This window comes from Suricata suricatta, chromosome 9, assembly GCF_006229205.1.
Source record: "Suricata suricatta isolate VVHF042 chromosome 9, meerkat_22Aug2017_6uvM2_HiC, whole genome shotgun sequence".
NCBI classification, from domain to species: Eukaryota; Metazoa; Chordata; class Mammalia; order Carnivora; family Herpestidae; genus Suricata; species Suricata suricatta.
Window position 1 is genome coordinate 101,690,939 of NC_043708.1, and position 24,432 is coordinate 101,715,370.

A 24,432-nucleotide genomic window follows, 5' to 3' on the forward strand; every position below is an offset into this window, starting at 1 on the left:
TTTTGACAAGAGGAGACAGCAATGAGATGGGTTTGAAAGGAAAGAAGGAACGGATTAATTCCTGGGTTTAGGCCTGCCCCATCCCCACCTTGTGGATCTAGCTCCCCAGTCTGGGTGGTTACGGCACAAGGCGGCGTATGGAAGCCATTCAGTGTTCCTAAGGCATTCTGTTTGGCTTTGCCAATCCCAGCCTAGTCTGGTCCGCTCCCCTAGCATGTGGACTGGAGAGAGGGACTCACCACAGGTTGAGCATTTTCAGGCAGCTACAGAGTGTGTAAAGAGAAAAACACAGAAAGGAAGAGGGAGAAAGAGAGAGATATTAGTCCAGAGGTGAGATGGAAGCGACTCACTGTGAGCCATGCAAACATGCAGTATGTGTTGGTGTTTCGTCTCTTCCTCGGTCAAGGCAGGGGAGTAGGCCCAGGCCGCGTGGCCCCCACACTATGATGGCAGGGGCAGGTGCCTGACAGAGGCACCGAGGAGGGAATTGGATCTCAGTGAGGGGTAAGGTAGAACAGAAAGAGTTGGTGGGAGCCCCACAGTGGGTTTTCCTGGGCAATTTCCGGGAAAGTAGCAGGAGAAAGAGGAAATGATCCTGCCTGTAAGAATTCAATCAAGCACCAAGTGAGCCATTTTGGTTCCCACACAAAGTCTTACTGGGCAATGTTAAGTTGACCTTCCAACTATTCTGAGGGAAAGAGAAGTCCCTACGCTTTCTGGAAGTCCAACATGCCTGACAAAGCAGCTGGCTGGCAGTTAGCGCTTCCTGAGAGGAGGGAAAAGGCTTCGGTAACACTTCAGTAACACTTTAGTTTAGTAGGAGGTGAATCAGAGCAAGGAGGGTCACTGCTCTGGATTAAGGTGACACTGCCGGAAAAGGGCCCAAATCCCATTCCTGTTAATCCTCAGGAGAAATGAGGTCCACATTTTCTAAGTTATAGCTAAAGTCAGTGGATAGCTTCAAAAAGCTGCCTAACCTTACCAATTATATTTAAACAAGAACATGTGTCTTATCGCCAGAAGAAAAGGGCAGTTAAGATGTTCATTTGTACACAGAACATAAACCAAGACCCTGTTATTTCTCTCCTCCTTTATATAAAACAAGCTGGGTGAATCAAATGCTTGGAAGTGAAGGTTTCACTTATCTCCCCAGTCTCTGGCTGAATCTTAATATAGGCAACAGCTCTCTTTTCCCCGCAAGCAGGCTGCATGGACAAATGGCATCACAGCTGCGTGCAATGAGGGGTTGTTTGGGACGTCTCGTGCTTCTCTAGCTGTGACTTCTTCCCATGAAAATGAGCAGGTGGATTCAGGGCTACCCCCTCCTTCCCTCCAAAACACATAGAAGGCCAAGAAGAAAAACACATGGCTCTGCCAGTTCTCTGGGCAAGATGGATTGGTAGCTCATGAAATCACTAGGGGAATCAGCACACAAAACGCCCTAAGCTTTGAGCTTCTGGAGGACATCTGGTCAAATACAATTGCCCCCCTCTGGTTCATACATTTCAGAAGGCCCAAACCTACAACTGGTAGCAGTCACAATAGTCCTTTTCACTGAATGGGGAGACTCTGAACTATCCTTACCTCCTAGAGTTTAGATCATACCAGAATAGAAGTCACCACATTGAAATCTCTTCGTGTGAATGGCCCCCTATTTTACACACAGGACACAAAAACCACACTTACATACACAATCAGTGTACACATTAACCAAAGTGAAATGAGAGAAATGGATTCAAAAGGTAAACCTTTATAGGGCATATGGTAAGACTATAGGTCTTTCAATCTTGGTATTCACAATACACTATTATATCTAGAACTAAACTTCTAGCCTTCAAAGTAATAGCCACAACATGAACTGTGAGTGAGGTGGGACGGGAATGGGTACAGCCATCTGTCAAGCCCAGACAGTGTGTGACCCAGAATGTGCCTAGTGTCGTGTTTCCCAATCTTGGCCACACATTCAAATCACCTGACCTTTTAAATTTTCCTGATGCTCGAGCCGTAATTCCAGATAAATCAGAATCTCTGGGGACAGGATTCAGGCATTTATATTTTCTAACACACCCCAGGTGATTCCAAAGTGCAGCCAAGGCTGAGAAGCCAATGGATAAGGAGTACCGTACTGTTTAGTTGAGAGAATGAAGTTTTGTCATGGAAGCTGAAACACTGTACCATTAAAATCTCCAAAGTCCCTGAGAACAGGGTGCATGTTTCCTTACTAAAAATGGTTTCCTCCCAGGATTACAAACTCCCCCTGCCTTTCTGACTTCTTAGGGCCCTATGTAAACCAGGAGAGGAGCATCTAAAGCTGCCTACCATCAGCAGGGACTTGACAAGAGATTGTCCAAGTCATCCTCGGTTGCTTTTTACCTACTGGGTAGGAATCCTCAAAGGATTCCTTTCCTTTCCATGGAGAGGACCTCTTGAAAGCAAAGGGAGCGCATCACACAGATGGGCAGGACAGCAGAGGAATGGGTGGAGGTGGGGGGAAAACCACAAAAAGTGAACTGGGGGTAAGAATGCAGGTCTTGACTGGCCTCCCACCACCTTACGCCCAGAGGTGTAAGCATGTTCTGGCTTGTACTGAGGCCATCTGGGGGCTCGAGAGAGCACTTAGGACGCAGGTATCACTATTAATATGTTGTCAGCTTCTGATAACAAGATCCCAGGATAGCCTGAATATTCTCAAAGGGCTTACAAAAAAGGTCATCCATATCAGGCTTGGCAGCAGTTACTGATTTGTAGAGGACTTCTCTCTCCCTACCTCATGTCTTCTTGGGAGTTTAAATCTGGACTGGAATTTGGGATGGGGCAAAAAGGGGAAGAAGTGATAGAAATGCTGCTTCTGCGGCACTTATTTCCCCCTCTACCCCGCATGCTAAAAGTTTAACCATGCGCCACGCAGAGAGCGCCCGGGGGCTGGTGGTACGGGCAAGGCAACACGGTCACAGGCAAGGGAGGCAGAAATGGGAGTGCTCACCTCCCCATCTTGGGAACAGTGTGATTTCCTCTCAAGACTCTCTTACTCACAGGTGTAGAGACTATCCTGCCTGACTTATCAGAGTCTCTCAGAATCCAGAATCATTTTAAGTGAGAACAAAATGGCCCTGAAGCCCTCAGTCTAGGGCTGTACACGCAGTTGTTAGCCAAGAACCAGAAATCAAATGCTGTTGGGTGTGGCCCATAGTTTAGATAAGCAGATTATTTTCTGTATCCCGGAGGGAGCAAGAAGCTCCAGGGACCCAAGAGGCTCAGGACTACTATCTGTTCTAGCTCTTATACCATGATTCTTTCAGTTCACTAGGCCTTTTGCCTGATGTGGACTAGAAAAATGTGATGGTCTTCCCAGAAATCACAGCTAAAGGAGGGCAAAAGCAGCCTTAAGGTACCATGCAAAAAACAAAATGGTCAAAGGAAGAAAGCTGAGGACACAAGCATCAAGTCTGTGATGAGCAGCACATGGAGAGGAAGAGACAAAGATTCTTCAACCTAGGACTCAAGAGCCCCCTTGGAGGATGAACGTACTTAGCTTCTTCGACTACCTCCACCTCGGCGTGAGCTGTGATTGGTGCATTGGAGTGGGCTCCTGTGGGGTCATCGACATTCAGCTCTCCATTGGTTGAGCTAACCACCTGAAACAGAAAGACGGAGTGTGACAGACACCATGGCAACAGAAGCCTCCATGCCAGCACCAGAGAGGGTCTCTAAGGCAGTTCTAGTCTCTAGCTTGGATACTGACCAGGCAGTGTCTGGAATGCTGGTTTTCCTGGGCTGAGGACCCAAATGTCCTAACTTAGGTAAGGTTCCCAGCCCCACACCATGTGAGAACACAAAATGCAACGATGTAATCCTGTGAGAACTTCCATACTGAATGCCTATTCTGTCAGCGCTCTGCTACACTGTGCGTAAATTTAATCTTCACAAAAAGCCTATGAAATAGGTCATGTCACTCTCTTTAATTCTACTTCTCTCAGTTTCTTATGCTATAATTCTAAACATACTCTGTGATGATGCTGAAAAGAATTCTGAAAAGAAAATCAAGAATGGGCATCAGAGACTATAAGCAATCACACTTTCCTTCAGAAATTTCTTCATGACTTTCATCACTGGTTTGAAGTTACTCAAATAGCAAGACTGCCACACCCTCTCTGGTGAGAGGGCACACGGTAAGGAAATGCTTTCCCCTGGAAGACCAGTCTGATTTCAACGACCTTTATTTAAGGTTTAGTGTCATCCCACTTCTCACTGACAGTCCCCGAACTGTAAGTGAAGGCTCTCCTGTCATCTGGTTAATGTGGACCCGATCAGGCTTCTCTTGCTTGTGCAGCTGCTTCTGTCTCCTGGCTTCATTTCCAGCACATGATTCCTGTTTATGTGGGTGCTGGGGAGTGGGAAAAGGGACCCCGCCGGACAAACCACTTTGCTGTTAAAGACCTTGGCTAAAACATGGGAGAGAACCACAAAATAGGATAAATGGTTCGGATATCATATGCCCTTGGATAAGCAACTTCGGCTATTTGAGACTGTTTCTTACAGGTGGATGTGAAAATTATACAAGCAAATGTATGAGATGGTGTCTGGTATAGTACCTGGCACACAACAGTGGAGGCAGCACATACCTCCACACACACACACAGCAAGTGAGGAATGGAATCCAGGTCTAGTCAGTCCTGGGTTTGAACCCTAGCTCCACCACTTACTTGCTGTGGGTCCTTGGGCAAGATCCTCAATCTTTCTGTGCCTGAGCTTCCTAATCTATAAAATGGGGAAACAGTGCTGCTTACCTAATAGGGTTACTGTGCAAACAATCCACAGAAAGTGCTTAGCCCGGTGCCATGGTACATGGTAATGGCTCAGCAAGTATTCATACTACTGCTATTCTCCCTCCAGTAATGTTTACTCTTTTTTTAAAATCTTTTTAATTTTTTTTAATGTTTTATTTATTTTTGATACAGAGAGACAGAGCATGAGAGGGGGAGGGGCAGAGAGAGAAGGAGACACAGAACCGGAAGCAGGCTCCAGGCTCTGAGCCAGCTGTCAGCACAGAGCCCGACACGGGGCTCGAACCCACGAATGTGAGATCTGACCTGAGCCAAAGTCAGAGGCTTAACCGACTGAGCCACCCAGGCTCAGTAATGTTTATTCTTATCCCCCTCTAGATCTGGGGTCCTCACCAGCAGCTCATTTGAAAAAAAAATTTCCTTTGCATTTATAAAGAGGAAGGCAGGAGGATAAGTTGAGCATAAAGGATCTATTGGGTATTTACTCAAAGAAAAAAGGGCACACAAGGTAAACATTACTTTCTAGCAGTCTCTACTTAACATTATTTCTAAACCAGAAATATGTATTGTTCTTATTGATAATACATGCTTAAAAAATTGAAACACTGCCATTCAGTCAGTCATAAGAAAACAGTAACATTAAATTTGGACTTCCCCAATGGATCTGCTAGTGATCAAATTTAGCACCTCTGATTAATGGAACCACTCAACCTTATTTATCTTCTGACATGATATAATAATACTATGTAACATTAATATTCGTGCCAAAAACAAGTTTTACCTGAACTTTTGGTGATGGGAAAACATTGACAAACCCAAAATGCAGGACATTCTATAGGAAAGCGAGCCTGGACTCAAACACTTTTTTTCCCCTTTTAACACAGGGGTAACTGTTATAGATTAAAAGATTAAGCTTAAACCAGGATTGAAAGAGATTAAAGGGGCATAACAACTAAATGCAAACCTTCATTTGATTAGATCCCAGACCCTATAAAATTAATCTTGTGGACAACTGGAAATGCAATATGAATATTACAGAATTATTATTCTATTTTTTAGATATGACAATGGTGTTGTTGGTTACAGGAGAGAATGCCTTTGTTCTTAGGACATCTCGACTAAAGCATTTTGAGATAAAATATAATGACGCTTACAATTTACTTTCAAATACTTTAGCACATGCTCTCCCCCCTACCCTCATGCTACTACCACAGAATTAAAGAAAACATGGCAAAATCTTAATCATTAATTTAGGTTAGGGACATATATGGGTTCACTGGACCACCGCCACCACCACCATCACTAACTTCTTCATAAATTTTAAAATTTCAACATGAGAAGGAAAAAGACCAGCAAAAACATAATTTGAGGAGTGAAGGTTTACAGATCACAGAAGCACAGCTCCTCAAGCTAGTGCTGTCCTGTTAACTTCGCCAGCCTACATTTATTTCTGGGGGCACGGTCTGGCTGTACACTGGAAGTCACGCTGGTAAATACACTGTGTGAGCATGAGGGCTAGAGAAGAAAGCATCGTAAGGTTCTTAAAGAACAATTCCGGAACTAGGTAAGACATTAAAGAAATGTCTTGGCCTCTATGGGTACAATAAAGCAGGAGTCAGCAAGCATCACCACTGCCGAGTACTTGGTGACTTCAGGTCACGGCGCCTGTCTGCAGTATTTCAGGAATCTCGTGCTAACTTCTCCTTGCTACAAACTGCCACTTAGCCTATCAGCACTATCCTTGGGCAATCTAAGGAATAAGAGGTGATCTCCATTTTACAGAGTACATGTCTTATCTGTATCAGTAAGTACCTGGTCTCAAATGGAAACCTAACTACCAGGTATCTAACTTTTAACTATAAAATATGCTTGGGTATCAGTGGCTACTTAACTTAGGTCTTTAGAGCATCCACTTCGGGCTGCAGGTGCAGTTTGTCAAACCACTGAACTGCTGCCTAGATGTGCAATGGGACAAACGCTAGCACGGGTGACTCAAGAGCTGGAACCCAGGCCTCGCTCCACCATCAGCCTCCTCTGATTTCTAATTCTGGAAGACCAGGCCAACAACCTTGGTCCCACCTACCTCACGACTACCATGGCAGTTAAAAATAATGATGTTGAGGAAAGCAATTTGAAAATTTGTAAAAAACAAAAAAACCTCCTACAAAACCCTAAATCAAAACACCCTTATGAATGCAATAAATTATTAGTATTTTGAGCAGTATCATTTTTATAACTTTCATACCCAATTTTTTAGTATAACTTCATTAAAAAATAAGCTTATTTGTGTGCCTGGAATACTGAAAGTTATTTTGCTGTTATCACTATCTAAATGAATCCCAAATTCTGCTGGCTATATCATGTAAGACCAAAGTAATTAATATCATAAACAACTACCCATAGAAGGAACTAAGGTGAAGTGCTTTTTTGAACTTTAGTCCTAAATATTGGTAACATCTCTTTTAATAAGTAATTTAATATTTTAAGTTAAGAATGTGAGTTAATAAGTCCCATTTTTCAAAACATTACTGTGAAGAAAAGTAAGAACTATATACCAATTAGCTGATAGTCAATATTTCAATTCTACTTCTTACAACTAACATGTTTGGTAATTCTGTACTTCAGTTTCCCTATCTATAAAATGGGAATAATACCTCAACAAGAATTATAAATAATTAAAAATTATAAAGATTTGAGCAAAGTAATTATTAATTAAAAGTTAAATGTCATTCTTAAGTCGCATGCCCTTGCTTGGTCCTGGAGATTTCTAGATATTTCATATACATTTTCACTTCAACAACTCTGGAGTCATCTTTTTGAAAGAGAAAAATAGACTGCCTTCTTGAATTGGGATCTTCCACATGTGGAAGACCTACGGAGAGTGGAAAGATGGGAACCCTGGTGGGGGGGCGGGGTCTGCATATGAAACAGGTTAGAATGGGAGCATCCATGTGTCTCATCAGAGCAAACTCTTCTCCTCCTGGTGCTCTGCACTCCCAACCGGGTTTGTGGTGTCTGCAGGTCATCCAGGTAGGCTATGGATGGTATGAACACACTGCCTTTGGGAAGTGAGACAACTCGAAAATATATGGGCATCTGCTGTGCTAGAAAAAAGTAGGGCTGATGTGGTTTGCAAAAAGCATAGCGTTTATGAGTTTACAAAAACTGGGGCTACAATTAAAGAGGCAGATGTAGTGAGGAGCAGCAGAGCTCAATGTAATATTAGGGAAACGGCACATTTGCCTGTCCCCTATCCAAGTGTCAAGAAGCTGGCAGAACTTAGTTCATAGGGAGCAGAGGTAGGCTGCATTTTCCAAAACTGCTGTCAGAGACTCTAAGTGACTCATTTTTAAAGATACCCCCTGATGGTGGACAGTAGGAAACATTGTCCAAATGGGCACCTCTGTGTTCTGGGAATAACTGTCCTAAATAACCTAAACTGTCCAGATATGCCTGATTATGAGATATTTTCCTTTTAAAAATTATTTAATCTTTGCATTTTCCCCTAATTACAAAGTAAGCATATGATTATTATAAAAAAAAAAGAATATTAAAAAAGACTACACAAGAAAGTGATTTCCAGTGATGAAATCACATGGCTGTGGCTAGTGGGAAATTCAGTATATCTTCTTTGAGAACAAGGGTCTGCAAAGCATGTACATAAAAAGACACCTAGTAAATATTTTAGGTTTTTTGGACGATACAGTCTGTGTGGAAACTACTCAACTCTGCCATTGGACATAAAAGCCGTCATAGACAACATATAAACAAATCTGTTTGTGTGTGTTCTAGTAAAACTTTATAAAAATAGGCAGAGGGTGGGATTTGGCCCACTGGTTGTTTGCCCTCCCCTACTCTACATTGTTTTTTTTTCTTCTGCATATACTAACGTGTGTGTGTGTATACATATACATATATATATAAATATTCTGAATATCATGCATCTTGATTCTTCATTTTTAGGCATGTATTCACCTTTTCCATCCTTTTGGTTCCATTACAATTTTTTAAAAATTTTATTTATTTAAAGTAATCTCTATACCCAATGTGGGACTTGAATTCACAACCCCAAGATCAGGAATTGCATGCTCTTCTGACTGAGGCAGCGAGAACCCCTTTCACTACACTTTGTAGTGTAATTCTAATAGATCAATTCTTCATTTTACATTATGACTATTAAAAACTATTTACAGCTGTACCATGGAGTATATACCATGACTCTTTATCTCCCTGTATAATTTCTTATTTTCCTTGGAGTTATCTTTTTTTTAAATTTTTAATGTTTTTATTTATTTTTGAGACAGACAGAGACAGCATGAACAAGGGAGGGTCAGAGAGAGAGGGAGACACAGAATCCCAAGACAGGATCCAGGCTCAGAGCTAGCTGTCAGTACAGAGCCTGATGGGGGGCTCAAACCCACAAACCGTGAGATCATGACCTGAGCTGAAGCTGGATGCTCAACCGACTGAGCCACCCAGGCGCCCCTGGAGTTACCTTTTAAAATTCATTCATTTATTTATTTTTGAGAGAGAGACAGAGTGCGAATGGAGGAGGAGCAGAGAGTGAGGGAGACACAGAGTCTGAAGCTGTCAGCACAGAACCTGATGTAGGGCTCAAACTGACAGATTGAGAGATCATGACCTAAGCTGGAGTTGGAAGCTTAACCAACTGAGCCACCCAGGCGTCCCTAAAATTTATTTTTACTTAGCTTTTTATGTATTACTTGTAATCACGAATTCTAACCAAACTCTTCTTTGTCATTTACCTACCCAGCTGCTTTCAAGACATTCTGACAAACTGGTCTCCTAGTCATTTCATCATCTTGGTAAAATTGCTCTCAAGGCCTCCTTGACCACCTCTCTGGGGGACAGGCTACCCTCTTCTACTGCTGCACTGCTGGCTTCCTGGGATCTCCTAACTTTAACATTGTAGTGGGGAGACCCTTTGCTTCTTCCATGAGTCAGATCTTGTTTCCTGGATCCCATATATTCCTCTTTCTTGGTTTATTCATTCATTTTCACAGTGCACATCCTTCTCAGCTTCATAAGAAAGGGTACATGAGAAGTAAAAAATTTTAAGAGCACATACTTCTGAAAACATCTTTATTCTATATTCCAACCAGACTGATAGTTCGGTTGAGTATGGAATTCCACACTGGAAATAATTTTCCCTTAGCATTTTGAAAACATTGTTCATTGCCTTCTAGCTTTCAGAACTGCTTGTTCAGAAACCTGAAGTAATATGAATTCCTGATCCTTTCTTTGAATGTTGACTGTTTCTCTTTCTGGAAGCTCAACGGATCTTCTCTTTGTCCTCAGTGTTCTGAAATTTCACAATGATGTTCCTTGGTGTGGTTCTATCATCTATTATGCTGGGCACTCAATAGGCCCTTCTGATCTGTAAACAAGTCTTTATGAGTTCTGGGGAATTATATTTTTAATGATTTCCTCTACTCCACTTTCTCTGTTCTCTCTCTGGAACTCCTATTTATAAGAAATTGGACCTCCTGAACTTTAAATCTTATACCGTTTTCTGCTATTTCATTTATAAATCATTTTATCTTAAAAAAGTTTTTTTTATATTTTATTTATTTTTGATACAGAGAGAGACAGCATGAGAGGGGGAGAGGCAGAGAGAGAAGGAGACACAGAACCTGAAGCAGGTTCCAGGCTCTGAGTTAGCTGTCAGCACAGAGCCTGACACGGGGCTTGAACCCACAAACGTGAGATCTGACCTGAGCTGAAATCGGAGGCTTAACTGACTGAGCCACCCAGGTACCCCTAAAAATTTTTAATTAAAGTAAACATATATTAGTTTTAAGCGTATAGCATAGTGATTTAACAATTATCTATATTATAAAATGCTTACGAAAATACGTGTATTGCCCTCTGTCACCCAATTATTGTATGATTAAAAATTTTCTTTTTAAATCTCTTTGCCCAATGTGGGATTCAAGCTTATGACCCTGATATTAAGTGCTGCATGCTCTACTGACTGAGCCAGCCAGGTGCCCTCAAAGTTATTACATTATTGGCTATATTCCCTGTGCTGTATTTTTCATCCCTATGACTTATTTTCTTTTAAAAACAATTTTTTTTAACATTCATTCATTTTTGAGAGAGAGAGTGCCAGTGGGGGAGGGGCAGAGAGGGAGGGAGACACAGAATCCAAAGCAGGCTCTAGGCTCCCAGCTGTCAGCACAGAGCCCGACATGGGGCTCGAACCCATGAGCTGCGAGATCATGACTTGAGCTGAAGTTGGGTGCCCAACGAGTGAGCCACCCAGGTGCCCCTGACTTATGTATTTTCTAATGGGAAGTCTGTACCTTTTTATTTAGTTTTTAATTAAATCCAAGCTAGTTAACATACAGTGTAATAATGATTTCACGAATAGGATTTAGTGATTCATCACTTACATATAACACCTGGTGCTACCCAACAAGGGCCCTACTTAATGCCCATTGCCCATTTAGCCCATCCCCCTACCCAACGTCTCACCAGCAACCCTCAGTTTGTTCTCTGTATTTAAGAGTCTCTTATGGTTTGTCTCCCTCTCTGTTTTTACCTTATTTTTGCCTCCCTTCTCCTATGTTCATCTGTTTTGTTTCTTAAATTCCACATGAGCGAAATCATATACTTGTCTTTCTCTGACTGACTTATTTTGCTTAGCATTCTAGTTCTATCCACAGTTGTAAATCCTAAGATTACAATCTTTTAGACTGCCAAGTAATGTTCCATTTCTTCTTTTTTAAGAAACATATTTTTTAATGTTTTATTTATTTTTGATATAGAGAGACAGAGCATGAGAGGGAGACACAGAATCAGAAGCAGGCTCCAGGCTCTGAGCTGTCAGCACAGAGCCCAACACAGGGCTCGAACCCATGAACGTGAGATCACGACCTGAGCCAAAGTCAGACAATTCACCGACTGAGCCATCCAGACGCCCCTCCATTTCTTCTTAATCCATTTATCCATTAATGGACATTTGAGCTATTTCCATACTTTGGCTATTGTTGATAGTGCTGCTATAAACATTGAGGTGCATGTGCCCCTTGGAATCAGCATTTTTGTATCCTTCCGATAAATACCTAGTAGTGCAATTGCTGGGTCGTAAGGTAATTCTATTTTTAATTTTTGAGGAAACTTCTGTTTTTCAGGGTGGCTGCACCAGTTTGCATTCCCACCAGCAGTGCAAAAGGGTCCCTCTTTCTCTACATCCTCACCAACATCTGTTGTTGCCTAAATTGTTAATCTCAGCCACTGTGACAGGCGTGAAGTGCTATCTCACTGTGGTTTTGAGTTCTATTTCCTTGATGATGAGTGATGTTGAGCATCTTTTCATGTGTTTGTTAGCCATCTGGGTGTCTTCTTTGAGAAAATGTCTATTCATGTCTTTTTGCCCATTTCTTCTCTGGGTTATTTTTTTGGGTGTTGAATTTGGAAGTTTGTACCTCTTAATCCTCTTCACTTCTTTTGCTTCCCCTCTGGCAACTACCAATTTGTTCTCATATTTATAAGTCTGTTTTTTGTCTTTTTTGTTTTTTTATTCCACAGATGAGTGAAATCATATGATGTTTGTCTTTTTCTGTCTGACATATTGTACTTGGCACAAAAGCCTCTAGGTCCACCCATGTTGTCATGAATGGCAAGATTTCATTTTTTTTTCTTATGGCCGAGTAATACTGTAATGCATGCGTGTGTGTGTGTGTGTGTGTATACACATTCACACATGTGTATCAAATCTTCTTTAACCATTCATCTATCAATAGACATTTGGAGTTGCTTCCATATCTTGGGTAGTATAAATAATGCTCCAATAAACATAGAGGTGCATAAATCTTTTTCAATGAGTGTTTTCACTTTCTTTGGACAAATGTCCAGATGTGGAATTAGTGGGCTGCATGGTAGTTCTTGTGTTTGGGTTTTTTTGGGGGGTTTTCTTTATATCTCTATCTTCTAAACTCTTCAGTTATAAGTTTTAAAATTTTTATTATGTTTTTAATTTCCAAGAGCCCTCTCTTGCTCTTTTTTTTTTTTGTTTTGCTCTTAGAATTTTCCTTCTTAAAAGAGCATCCTATCCTTGTTTCATAGTTGCAATATCTTCTGTCTCTGGGGATATTAATAACAAGGTTTTGTTGTTGTCGTTAGGAATGTTGTTTCTTTGGTCCCTATTTTACTAAAGGGTTTCCTCAGAAGTCTGATAATCCTTGATCTTCTGCTCATATTTAAAAGTGAGAGACTGCAGGGGTACGTGGGTAGCTCAGCTGCTTAAATGTCTCTCGCCTGATTTTGGCTCAGGTCATGATATCATGACCAGTGAGTTCGAGCTCTGCATTGGGTGCCATGCTGGCAGTGTCACTGGAGCCTATTTGGGATTCAATCTCTCTCTCTCTCTCTCTCTCTCTCTCTCTCTCTCTCTGTCCCTCTCCTGCTTGTTCTGTCTCAAAGTAAAAATAAAATAACCTAAAAAAATTTTATAAAAGTGGGAGACTGCAAAGGGTACAGTCCTTTGCAGTATTCTTAAGTATTTAAGTATGGATCACACATTCATTTAGTGTCACTTTTCTTCAGGATAGCACTCCTCACCCCAAATGTGCCTTATATCCTCTTACCCACAGACCCTCTATTTTGCCCTTACCAAAGAATAAGTCTTTGGTTTTTGCTGGGGTGGGGAAGAGCATATAGGGATCTCTGGCGTCCTAGAAAACAGACTTTTCAGCACTCTTCTTTATTTTAGTACAGGTCCCTGCACACCAACCTACCCTTATAGGTCAACTTCTGAGTCCTTTGGGGATTACCCAGTGAAAATAGGCTCTATTGGCTCAGCATTCACTTTTCTTGAGATACATCAATCATTGAAAAATTGCCCATCTGCTTTCCAGCATCTAACACTTTGTTGCTGTTACCTCTTCTGTTTTCTCCATCCTTGTATGGATTCATGCCTTTCAAAAAAAATCCCTTTATCATTCTTTTAGTGCTGTTTTAGGACGAGGTAGGAGTAGATCTGTGTACTCAACCCTTCATTTCTACCTAGATGTTCCTGTGAGGTTTTTTGTTTTTTTTTTAACAGAACTACAGCTGTCTCCTGACTCCCTGTGAATAACATGATCTTCAGTGAATCACTTCGTGTAAAAAGCATATGCTAGAAAATCAAGCCTATCAAGATGCGTTTCTACATGCACAAGTCTGTTTATCCCTTCATAAGACTTGGTATCTCTGAGTTTACTAGTGTGTCCCAAATAGTGGTGTCACTTAACAGTATGACAGACATGTTTGGGTTAAGATTATTAAAACAGTGACATATAAGTAAAGAGACACAAGATATTCTTAAGTATTAGAGACAACAGAGCTTCAAAATAGTCCAAATGAAATCAGAAATAATTCTCCAAGACCACACTTATTCCAGAAAGAAAGAAGAAACAGCCCAACTTATTAGGTACTCAAAAATGGTTGACTTGGACCAATTTACATTCTCACGTTATGTGCTAAGGCACATATCATCATGGAATGAGCTACATGTGCAGTCTTCTGTCCAAAAATATTTACTTTATACATTTCAAGTCTTTAAAATTCACATACCTTGACCCTAACATACCTCTACCTTGACATTATTTTTACAGTTTATCATGAGTTGTATCAAGGTTGTAGGATTAGTTTAACCAGAAATCAGTATCAGAAACCATGCAGATGTTTCCTAGTCAATGACAACAACCAACAATCAACTCATCAAGTGATTCTTACAAGTCCACTTAGGCAGAAAATTAGCACAGAGACAATTCAGTTAACTATAGAAACAGCTCAACCTTGTTGTAAGTTTCCTTATTAAAGAAACCCAACTTTCAGAAGCAAGTCAACATTCCACCAGCCAAGCTGAGAAGGCCAGGAAAAGGCAATAAATGGCAGTAAGTACCTGCACTGATCCCCCATGGCGGTCTGCAGCCAAGTGAGACGTCAGGTACGAGGTATTGGTCTGCCGGCTGGGCTGGATTTCCCACTCTCCTCGGCGCTCTGATGATGCAGTCTGCTCAGGCATTAGGAAGCATGAGAGCAAGATATGGAAGGACAGGTGAAGCAACAGCAAGCAATAACAAAATCCAATACATTAGTGTCTCTGAGGGTTTTTTTTCGTTCTGGATTTTAAACTAACAACCGCTGCAAAGCACTGGAAAAAAGTTAGCTTGGCTACATTCACTGCAGCCCAATGAGCCAACACATGACACTCTATAGCACACCATCGTGACCCAGACACAGAAAAACAATAATCACCAAAAGGCGGGGGGGGGGGGGGGAGAGGGACCACAAGGGAACCACCAAAAGCTGGAATCATTTTTAGCTTCCATATTAGTACAATTTCAGTAGCCACTAAGCAGACCAAATTCAGAATGTTAAGACTATTGGACAAAGGAACATCATACTTACAAATCATTTCCCTGATTAAAGACCTACCTAAACAGACAGTAGTCAATACAGAAAATTCCTAGCATTAGGAATCAAGATAATATGCTTTTAGGGAATCTACCACTGTCAACACAAACCTCCATGAGACTTTCAAAAATGATAAAATGAGCAGTGGCAGTGGCTGGAGTATATTTTCTTAGAGAATGAAAAAAGTCTCTCTTCAAAATGGGTTCACAGGTCAAGAACATGAAAAGATGGGGGATGGGTAAGGCTATAAATTTTCTGCTTCCTCTTGCTAACAGCCTCTAGTCTGGAATTAGAAATAGTTTTAGATAGGACTACCATGAATTATTTTCTTCTAGAAAGCAAAAGGCAGATCCTTCCCCAGCAAAAGGAGGGCTTTTAATCCAAAACCTCTTTGGGTTCTGCTTTCAGTTCTGCTGTCATTCAGGCTCTCTTCATTCCTTCGTTACCTGTTTTTTAGATCTCATACTATTCTGATCTTGCTCATGTGTGATTTTTGTTCTGAAGAACCTGTTTAGGTGCCTCTCCCCCTGTACCAGATGGCTGAGGAGGCGTTAACATCATGACGCTCAGCTGTAACAGTCCTAAGGCTCTACAAAATGAAAAATGAGGAGCTGGAGAGGCAGCAATCAGGGATTGGTAAATCAAATTTTAATTGCTGCTGATATAAACAGCAGCAGGGGTTGGGATGTGATATTGCTGCTCTGCATGAAAACCAGCAAGGATGCAGTAAATCTTAGGGATGTTCATAGCTATCAATGTTGCATTTTATTAAAAAAAAAAAAAGGAAAAGGAAAGAAGTGGTGGTTTGAGACTCATACTCACTCTCCCTCTTCTGTATCTCATTGACGAGAGTTGTTTAAAGCTCATGTGTAAGTCACTAAAAAAGCTTTTTTCATTAAAAACAACAACAAACCCAAGCCTCATATACCAGTTACAACTTACTCATCTTTATCAATGTAATATGAAGCCACATGGATAACAGCTCTGTAAAGGATCCTGGCCATGCTTTCTGACATTCCTCGGGGAATGAGCATATTCTGTAAGGAGGCAGCTTGTATTAACTTGTTTGCTATATTCTCCAACAAAAGAGGGGTTTGGTGCTATACCTCTAGTCTAGAATCAAAAGTACCAAAATACCTGCCCCTCCAACTATTTCTGCCAACAGAGGTTCAGATGTTTCACTTTTCAAAATAAGACTGTGGTTTATAACATAATCTTAGTTTTTATAAATTTATTGACAGTATCCATATTCTCAGAGCACTTAATCTCATATCTTCTTACCACTAGAGATATGAGAATAAGTCATTAAAAAAATTTTTTTTTATGTAACCTCTACACTCCATGTGGGGCTCGAACTCACAACCCGAAGATCAAGAGTTGCATGCTCTACCAACTGAGCCAGCCAGATGCTCTAAGAATAAATCTGTTCTAATATTATAAGTATTATCAATAACTATTTTGTATTAGTGATAGCTTCTTTAGTTCTCTCTAGAATTTTATTTTTTGTAATATTTAAGTAGACTTAAGCTCCTAAAGTACTATGAAGAACTGTCAGTTCTCAAAAACTTTAAATGTTTAAACAATATCCAGACATTTATGAGCCATTTGGTATTGTTTTGAATTTCATGATAAAATATTTAATGTGATTACTTTTTTCATGACTGCTCTGTTTTGCAACTGTTTTTAGGGCAGATAAAACTGAATGAAAATGGCAAGAAATGTGCATATAACACACATATGCTTTTAAGCTAAACAAAACCCGGACAGCTGATCAACTACTATTTCCATTTTTACTGAAACACACATCAGAAGTCTGGTTTGATACTACTGTCTGATTCACAGGACTGTGTACCTATTTATATTCATTCCAGCTAAATGTATCATTTGCTCAAAGAATTAACATTCGTGTCTAGATTTCAAAAATAGCAAGACATTTTCCAAAGGCCTAAAGTCATACTCCATCTCCATCATTAAAGCAATGTGTTATTTATCTTTTAAAAAGAGAAAAACAATGTTAACAATTCCAGGCTGCTTCATAAATGCTTCCACTGTGCCGGATGGAGGAAAGTGCACTGCACCAGACCGCTGCCTCCAGTGACTTCTAGATCCACTGAAAGCAACAAAACCAATAGGCAGATGTGAATCTGGGGTCGTTGGTTCATCACTTTGGGAATTAGTTTTCATCAAAATACTAAACTCTATGGCTATTCCCTTCTAAAACTTAGGGCTTGTACTGGTATACACAAGTTGATACAGGAGAAAGGATTATTTGCCAGTTTTAGAAAGCAACTGAGTGGCCAGGAACTAGATGAAACTGAGGAATGTTGACAACTACAGTGTTCTGCTATGCTAGTGTCCCAGATAGGTGTTCTAGGCAATGCTGTGTACATGGGATTAGGATTGGTAAGGACCAGCACCGTCCTCCTAAGCAAACCAGTGGAGGAGACTGGCGTGTGAACTCTTCACTCTCAAAGACCACTCACACACGCATGTCTGTCTAACAGACAATCAGGAGCTTCAATGGACAGAAGAGTCACTCAGCATGATCAATCTCTCTGCATTACTTGAAAGGCAAAGGTCCACATGGAGTGTGTAAATCCCTAAGGCAGGAGCAGGAATCTCAAACAGTAGGAGTTCCTTGGGGAAACGCTTTAAAATCTTCTGTTGGGATTGTATTACCTGTGTGGAAATGCTTGATTTACTATCCAGTAGGTGTATGTGGAAACAAGAAAGTGGTGATCCAGCATAGCATAAATCAAAGACAAAGCTAACAAAAGTTACTTAAGGGGGATCCTGGTGTAAAAAGTCAAAACCACCACCCGTGCTTTAGGGTAGAGGAAACGAATCTCTCCCAGCAGTCACCTGGCAGGGATTAATGGACAGACAGTGGGTGGAACAACACTAACAAGAGGGTAGGAAAATACGGTCTAAAAAACACCTCAGATACCATCTTTGGCTTGAAAATTCTTTCCAATACTTATTGGAGATAAAGCTCCTGTTCTGAAAGAGGCAGGCAAATATTTTTCTCCTGTTGCAGCAAATACATCACTGAATCCCATTCTTTACATACAGTTATATAGTTATTCTGAAAAATTAATTTTGATTACATTTATAAAGAACTTTCTCCATTTCACTTTATGGCTCCCAAAGTACTTTACAAGATGCCACCGAAACAGAACATTTTGGCCTCCCATGCCAGTCTTCCAGGCCTCATCATATAATTATAGTCTTAAGCTATAATTAGCAAGAGTAGAAACTGAGTAGTACCAAAAAGTTAGTAACGAATACACTAGATTACATTCTGTCTTATCACACTTCAAAGGTTAAAAGTATTTTTTTTTTTTTTAGTAACAAGGGTAAGATGTAAGAAGAAAAAATGGGGCAGGAAGCATGTCAAGACATTTTTTCTGGAGCATATTAGACCTTAGAAATGAAATTTTTAAAAGGTGGCAAAGTTACTGAAGTGTACACTTTAACAAAATTTAAAAAACTCTCTTCTGCTAAGCTCATGAAATAGAACCAGATTTCTATGCCAGACAAGGATGATTCTGTGCAACCTGCTGTGTGTGTAAACAATTCCTTCCTGTATTCTATAAACTTGATAGCGAAGATCAGAGATGTTTGAAAATCAGTGATAACTCCGGGAGGGATTATTACCAAATTCAATAAATGCAGGCCCACTGAGACGGTAGTGTCAATTCTGTGAAGCTCTGAGAAAAATCACGGAGCCATTCTAGAGGTCTGAAACACTAATCAAACCCTGCCCTATTCTTATTCAAAAGGGTAGAAGCCATGCCTCATCCCATGTCCTGCCCCAAGGACAGAAGGATGACTTTACTTTTAGGTTGGACTGCTCCAGAGTCACCTTCCCACAACACACTGCTGAGATGTCTGCTGAGATACAAATATTGAAGACTGGACAAAGAAAACTTTAATAATTTTTAAGGAGGCTCCACGTCCAACGTGGAGGTTTGAACAGGTGACCCTCAGATCAAGAGTTGCGTGCTTCACCAACTGAGCTAGCCAGGCACCCCTGCACCAAGAGAACTTTTAATATCGAACAGGGAGTTAGAGCAGAGGTGGGCAGCAGCAACCAGGTGACACAATGGGAGAAGGTAGGAAAAGGATTGTATTTCAGTTTTCTTTACAATTCCTTGTTTCAATGTCTCCCTTTGGGTAAAGGTCCCAGGGATGAGGAGGGACAGACAGCCCCATTCTGCACAGAGCTCTATGCTGGAGGGTGACAGGATGAGTGTACAATCTCTAGGCCTGAGTTCCCGCCGTACAGCAGGCAGCACGCCAGGAAATTACACACCGGTCAGAGGGCCATAAATTCTCTCTGAGCACACTCATCTGCTCCTTCAACTAACAAACTGCGAACCTTGCTGAAAACCAAGCAGTACTATGCCAAAGGAAGGGAATGGAGAATTAATCAGCTTTTGTTTTTTCTAAAGCTACTGGACTTTCAAAAGAATCTATAAAGATATTCATTTTAGGAAGATCTCTGAACATCTTGGCTACTTAGCAATCTGGCTTAATCTCTCCTTTGGAAAAGCTGTGCTTATCACAAGCTTCTTCCAGTAAGCACCACAGCTCTAAACCACAACATACTTTTCTAAGGCTATACATTCCTTTTTAAATAAATTTTTTTAGCATTTATTTATTTTTGAGAGACAGAGCACAAGCAGGGGAGGTCAGAGAGAGAGGGACACATAGAATTTGAAGCAGGTTTCAGGCTCTGAGCTGTAAGTACAGAGCTCAGCGTGGGGCTCAAACCCACGAATTGTGAGATCATGACTTAAGCCCAGGTCGGACACTTAACTGACTGAGCCACCCAGGTGCCACTACGTTCCTTTAATCTAATCTCTTGGACTCGAGATACAAACAAACAAATGTGAACTATTCTTTTTTTTAAGATTTTACTTTTAAGTAAACGTAGGGCTTGAACTTCCAATCCCAACATCAAGAGTTGCATGCTCCACCAACTGAGCCAGCCAGGTGCCCCAGAACCACTTCTAATGGGGGCACATCTTCAAAACTCAACATGACTCGACCCTTGTAAGTTTTATTGTTAATTTCTTGTGTATTTAGAAGGTACTAAGTTAGTTTAAATATGGTTCTTCTAGAAGGATGAGAGATAGGCTTTTCTGACATTTGGTTCACATTTTCCTGCCTGGCCAAACTTGAGAATTTGTAAATGAGCAGTTCACCTAGTAGAAAATTACAAAAAATAAATTATTTGCATATTGTATATATAAAAATGAGTAAGTACTATTTAATATTATCATGGCAGGATACCATGTATGGTAGAGTTTAATGGTTCTTGATGGCCAATGTGACTCTTTCCAACCTCAAAACAGACCTGTTCTCCCTAACCTTCTAGGTCAAATACCCCTTCTTCAGATGCCCACAGAAAACCCACGTAACTATAAAACTGCTGAACCATGGGTAGCATGTGTGTAGCATTTACTTCAGTAAGGACTGCCACAGGCTTAGATTTAGAAAGAGCAGGAAGCATACAGCTATACGCACCTCCTAGTCAGTGCAATATTCTGTATTTAGCACATTGAGCAAACACACTGAATAAAACCTTTAACAGTGCAATATACTGCACTCCAATATTAGACCTCTGGATACCAGCAGGACTTACTTCCTGATCACATTTGATCAGAGAATGCAAAGGGAAGCTTTGCCAGGTAGAAAGAGGAAGTACTATTTTTCAACCCCTTCCTCGTGGATGGTAGTGCAGAGTTCTTTAGAGGGAAACAGCCATGGCAAGATTTACCATATTTGGATCTGGGAAAGGACAAATACCAAGGGGAAATGACAGAAAAGACAAACCCGCTGGTATCTTTCTCAATTGATCTAACTTTTATCAGTATTTATTCTATCCAAACTCATGATTCAATTATAGTTCTCTATCTGAATAAAGTTTATGTTAAAAAATTGTTCTTAAGCATCTGATATTAACGTAGTTTAAAAGATTTAATAAATAAGGTGAGTTTAAATGCAGTTCTTTGAGAATCATGTTTGGGATCTATTACTACATCTAGGAACCAAACAGTACTCAATTCAATATACCTACAATTTAGAATAGCAAAGCATTATTTTCTCTGAAAGTTCTCACTGGAATGGAGGAGAACTAAGACAATTGCCCGAACTTACTTGGCAGCAAGAGCCTCCTTTTTTTAATATCCTTCTCCTTCAATAGACAATCTAGTCCTACTCTGGCTGCCAAAGGAGGTAAAGTGGCTCTTTGTGGAAATAGGACCCAAGTAGGAAGAAGAGCTTACAATTTATTTTTATGGAAGGTTAAATAAAAAAATTATTTTATCTTTTTATTTTTTTAACGTTTATTTATTCCTGAGAGACAGACAGAGCATGAGTAAGGGAGGGGCAGAGAGAAAGGGAGACACAGAATCTGAAGTCAGGCTCCAGGATCTGAGTTGTCAGCCCAGAGCGTGATGCAGGGCTCGAACTCACAGACTGTGAGACTATGACCTGAGCTGAAGTCAGACGCTCAACCGACTGAGCCGTCTAGGTGCCCCAAAATTTCTATTTTAAATAAACATCTGACTTCATCTACACTCACCTGACAGATTCATTCATTCATTCATTCACTAATTCATTGAAACAATTACTATTGCAGACATTGTTTTAGGTGTTAGGGAGAAAGCAGTGAACAAAACAAAATTCTTTACCCTTACTTATAGGCTTACATCCGAGAAAGCTGAGGCCTCCCCAAAAGGTTAAATGTCCTATGGCCGAAGCCCTGGGCTAAGCTAAAATCAGATCTGAGCTCCCCTTCTTTCTCCTACCCTAAGTATGGGACTAAACAGAGCCTGTTAATCCGTAGTCTCACTCCTCCACCACCACTGAAGAGCAGATTTACCCAGAAAGAGACTCGGCTGGCACTATCATCAATGTCATCTCCATGCTCTGAATTTCAAACCTGTCACTTCTTTTTGTTTGTTTTTTGGAGAGCCCTCCTCTGTATGCTGGCCATCTTCAGCTGGAATATGCAGCTAGTATTTAAAAGTCAAAACGTCTAGGGGTGCCTGGGTGGCACAGTCAGTTGAGCATCTTAACTGTTGATTTCCACTCGGGTCATGGGATCAAGCCCCAGGTCAGCTCCTTGTTGGGGGTGGAGCCCGCTTAAGATTCTCTCTTCACCCCTTCTTTGGGCATGTGCTTATGCCCTCTTTCAAAACCAAACCAAAACATGACAAAAACTCAAGATGCCTAAATTCAGACTCCAAAGAAGATCCCCCCTCCCCGCTGCAACTTTCCCATTTCTAGTAATTGTACCACCTAACGTCCTAATTATTCAGGCTTGTATCACTTTTTCAGTTCTATTTCACTTTCACCTGCTACAGCCCATCTAGGCCCCCTTCACCTCTGGAATGGATGCACTGTGTTCTTAATTGTCTCCGGGCTGGCTGCCAGGCTATTATTACCTTCTATGCCAAAATTTTTCTAAAGCCAAGTTTTGATCATATCACCCCTCTGTTCATAAACCTTTAGAACCTCCAGCCCTCCAGCCCATCATTCCAGGAACTTCATCAAATGGCTCCCAGATATTTTCCTAGTTTCATCTCCTTTATTCACACCATATATTTTATTTTATTATTAACTTTTTAATTTTTTATGTTTTCTTTTTATTTTTGAGAGACAGAGAGAGACAGCACAACCAGGGGAGGGTCAGAGAGACAGGGAGACACAGAATCTGAAGACAGGCTCCAGGCTCTGAGCTGTCAGCACAGAGCCCGATGCAGGGCTCAAACCCATGAACTCCGAGATCATGACCTGTGCTGAAGTCGGATGCTTAACTGACTGAGCCACCCAGGCGTCCACAGACCATATATTTTAGCAAAATGAACTAGATAACTTGTTGCTCGTATTTCCTTTTTGTGTGGAATGCCTCTTTGACATCCACGTTACTCTTCCAAGAGCACTTCCAATGCAGCTTCTTTCATGAAACTCTGTCATGCTCCAACTAGAAGAAATGTCTTCTTTCCATCTCTGATGATGGTAATTTGGAACTTGGGGTGCTTCTCTGTTCTGCATTGGGTTATGGTTATCTGGCTACCTGGCTGATCTGCTTGGCAGTTTTTTGAGGACAAAGACTTCCTACTTATCTTGGTATCCCCAGGATACACTTTCACAGAGAAGGTTCTCAGCTAGACTTATTTAGTCAAAGTTGCTAAGAAAAAGTTAACTGCCCCTAAAGTGAGGTTAATACTTGTCAGTATTTCTCAAAGAGAGATTTCATTTTCTTCTTTTGCTGATTTCAAAACTTGAAAAGTATCAATCTAAAAAAGAATATACTTCTTTTAGTTCTTAGAGTAATGTAAAAGACATGTTTGGCTGCAATTTTTCTTAAAAAAACAAAAACAAAGCCCCCAAAACATAAGAAAACAACCCTAAGATGGAACAAAAGCAATGAGACAAAGACTAAGACACAGTGTAAAGGTAGAATAGTGTAAAGGTAGAATAGAAATACATTTACCCACAGGGCACAGTGCAGAAAGAATTCTACCCAGCAAGGATTCAGAATCCTGCTGGGAAAGAGGTATACAATTTGCATTACTGTGGGAAATTTCAATCCCTTACCAGCCATGGGATACTAAAAACCCTCAAAGAAAAAAAGAAATCAGAGAGAATTTCAAGATTCAATTCTTCAAAAAGAAGCTTATTATTGCATTGCACATCAGATTTCCTAATTACACACACTAGTTTAATGACCCTTCACTTAAAAGTACACTGAGGGGCACCTGGGTGGCTCAGTCAGTTAAGCGTGTACCTCTTGATTTCAGCTCAGATCGTGATTCCCTAGGGCTGTGAGACTGAGTTCTGCATTACGGCCCCCGTATTGGACTTGGAGCCTGCTTGGGATTCCTTCCCTCTCTCTCCCTCCCACTTCTGCTCTTGCTCTCTCCCTTGGTCCCTCCCTTGCTTGCTCTCTCTCAAAATAAATAAATATAAAAAAAAGTACACTGAAAATTACTCAGATACTAGCTTTTGCTAAATTTTTCATACTGACAATCCAGGTTTTTGACATGTCTTTGGAAAATCCATCCAAAACAGCAGCATTAAGAATTCACTGAAGCCGAAAAGACAGGAAATAAAGAAAACACCTATTTTAATTTGAAATATTCTGAAAACATGAGTATTCAAGTAGATATGCTGATTATGAGGACTTCACTACTGACTACTTAGGTTT

General features: G+C 40.7%; 1 protein-coding gene across 12 annotated transcripts in view; it reads right to left on the bottom strand.

The window, feature by feature from the left end:
- Positions 1–24,432, bottom strand: part of CSNK1G1 (casein kinase 1 gamma 1) — a 169,476-nt gene that overhangs the window by 9,706 nt on the left and 135,338 nt on the right. For 8 of the 12 annotated variants that reach the window (XM_029952029.1, XM_029952024.1, XM_029952025.1 and 5 more), the window contains 2 exons: positions 14,695–14,805; positions 3,529–3,635 (listed from right to left, as the gene is read on the bottom strand). In XM_029952029.1, coding sequence (XP_029807889.1) covers positions 3,529–3,635; positions 14,695–14,805 — 218 coding nt within the window. Of the gene's footprint in view, positions 1–3,528; positions 3,636–14,694; positions 14,806–16,151; positions 16,247–17,235; positions 17,320–24,432 lie in introns of those variants that run through there. The other 4 variants (XM_029952032.1, XM_029952031.1, XM_029952030.1 and 1 more) reach the window with 3 other exon arrangements.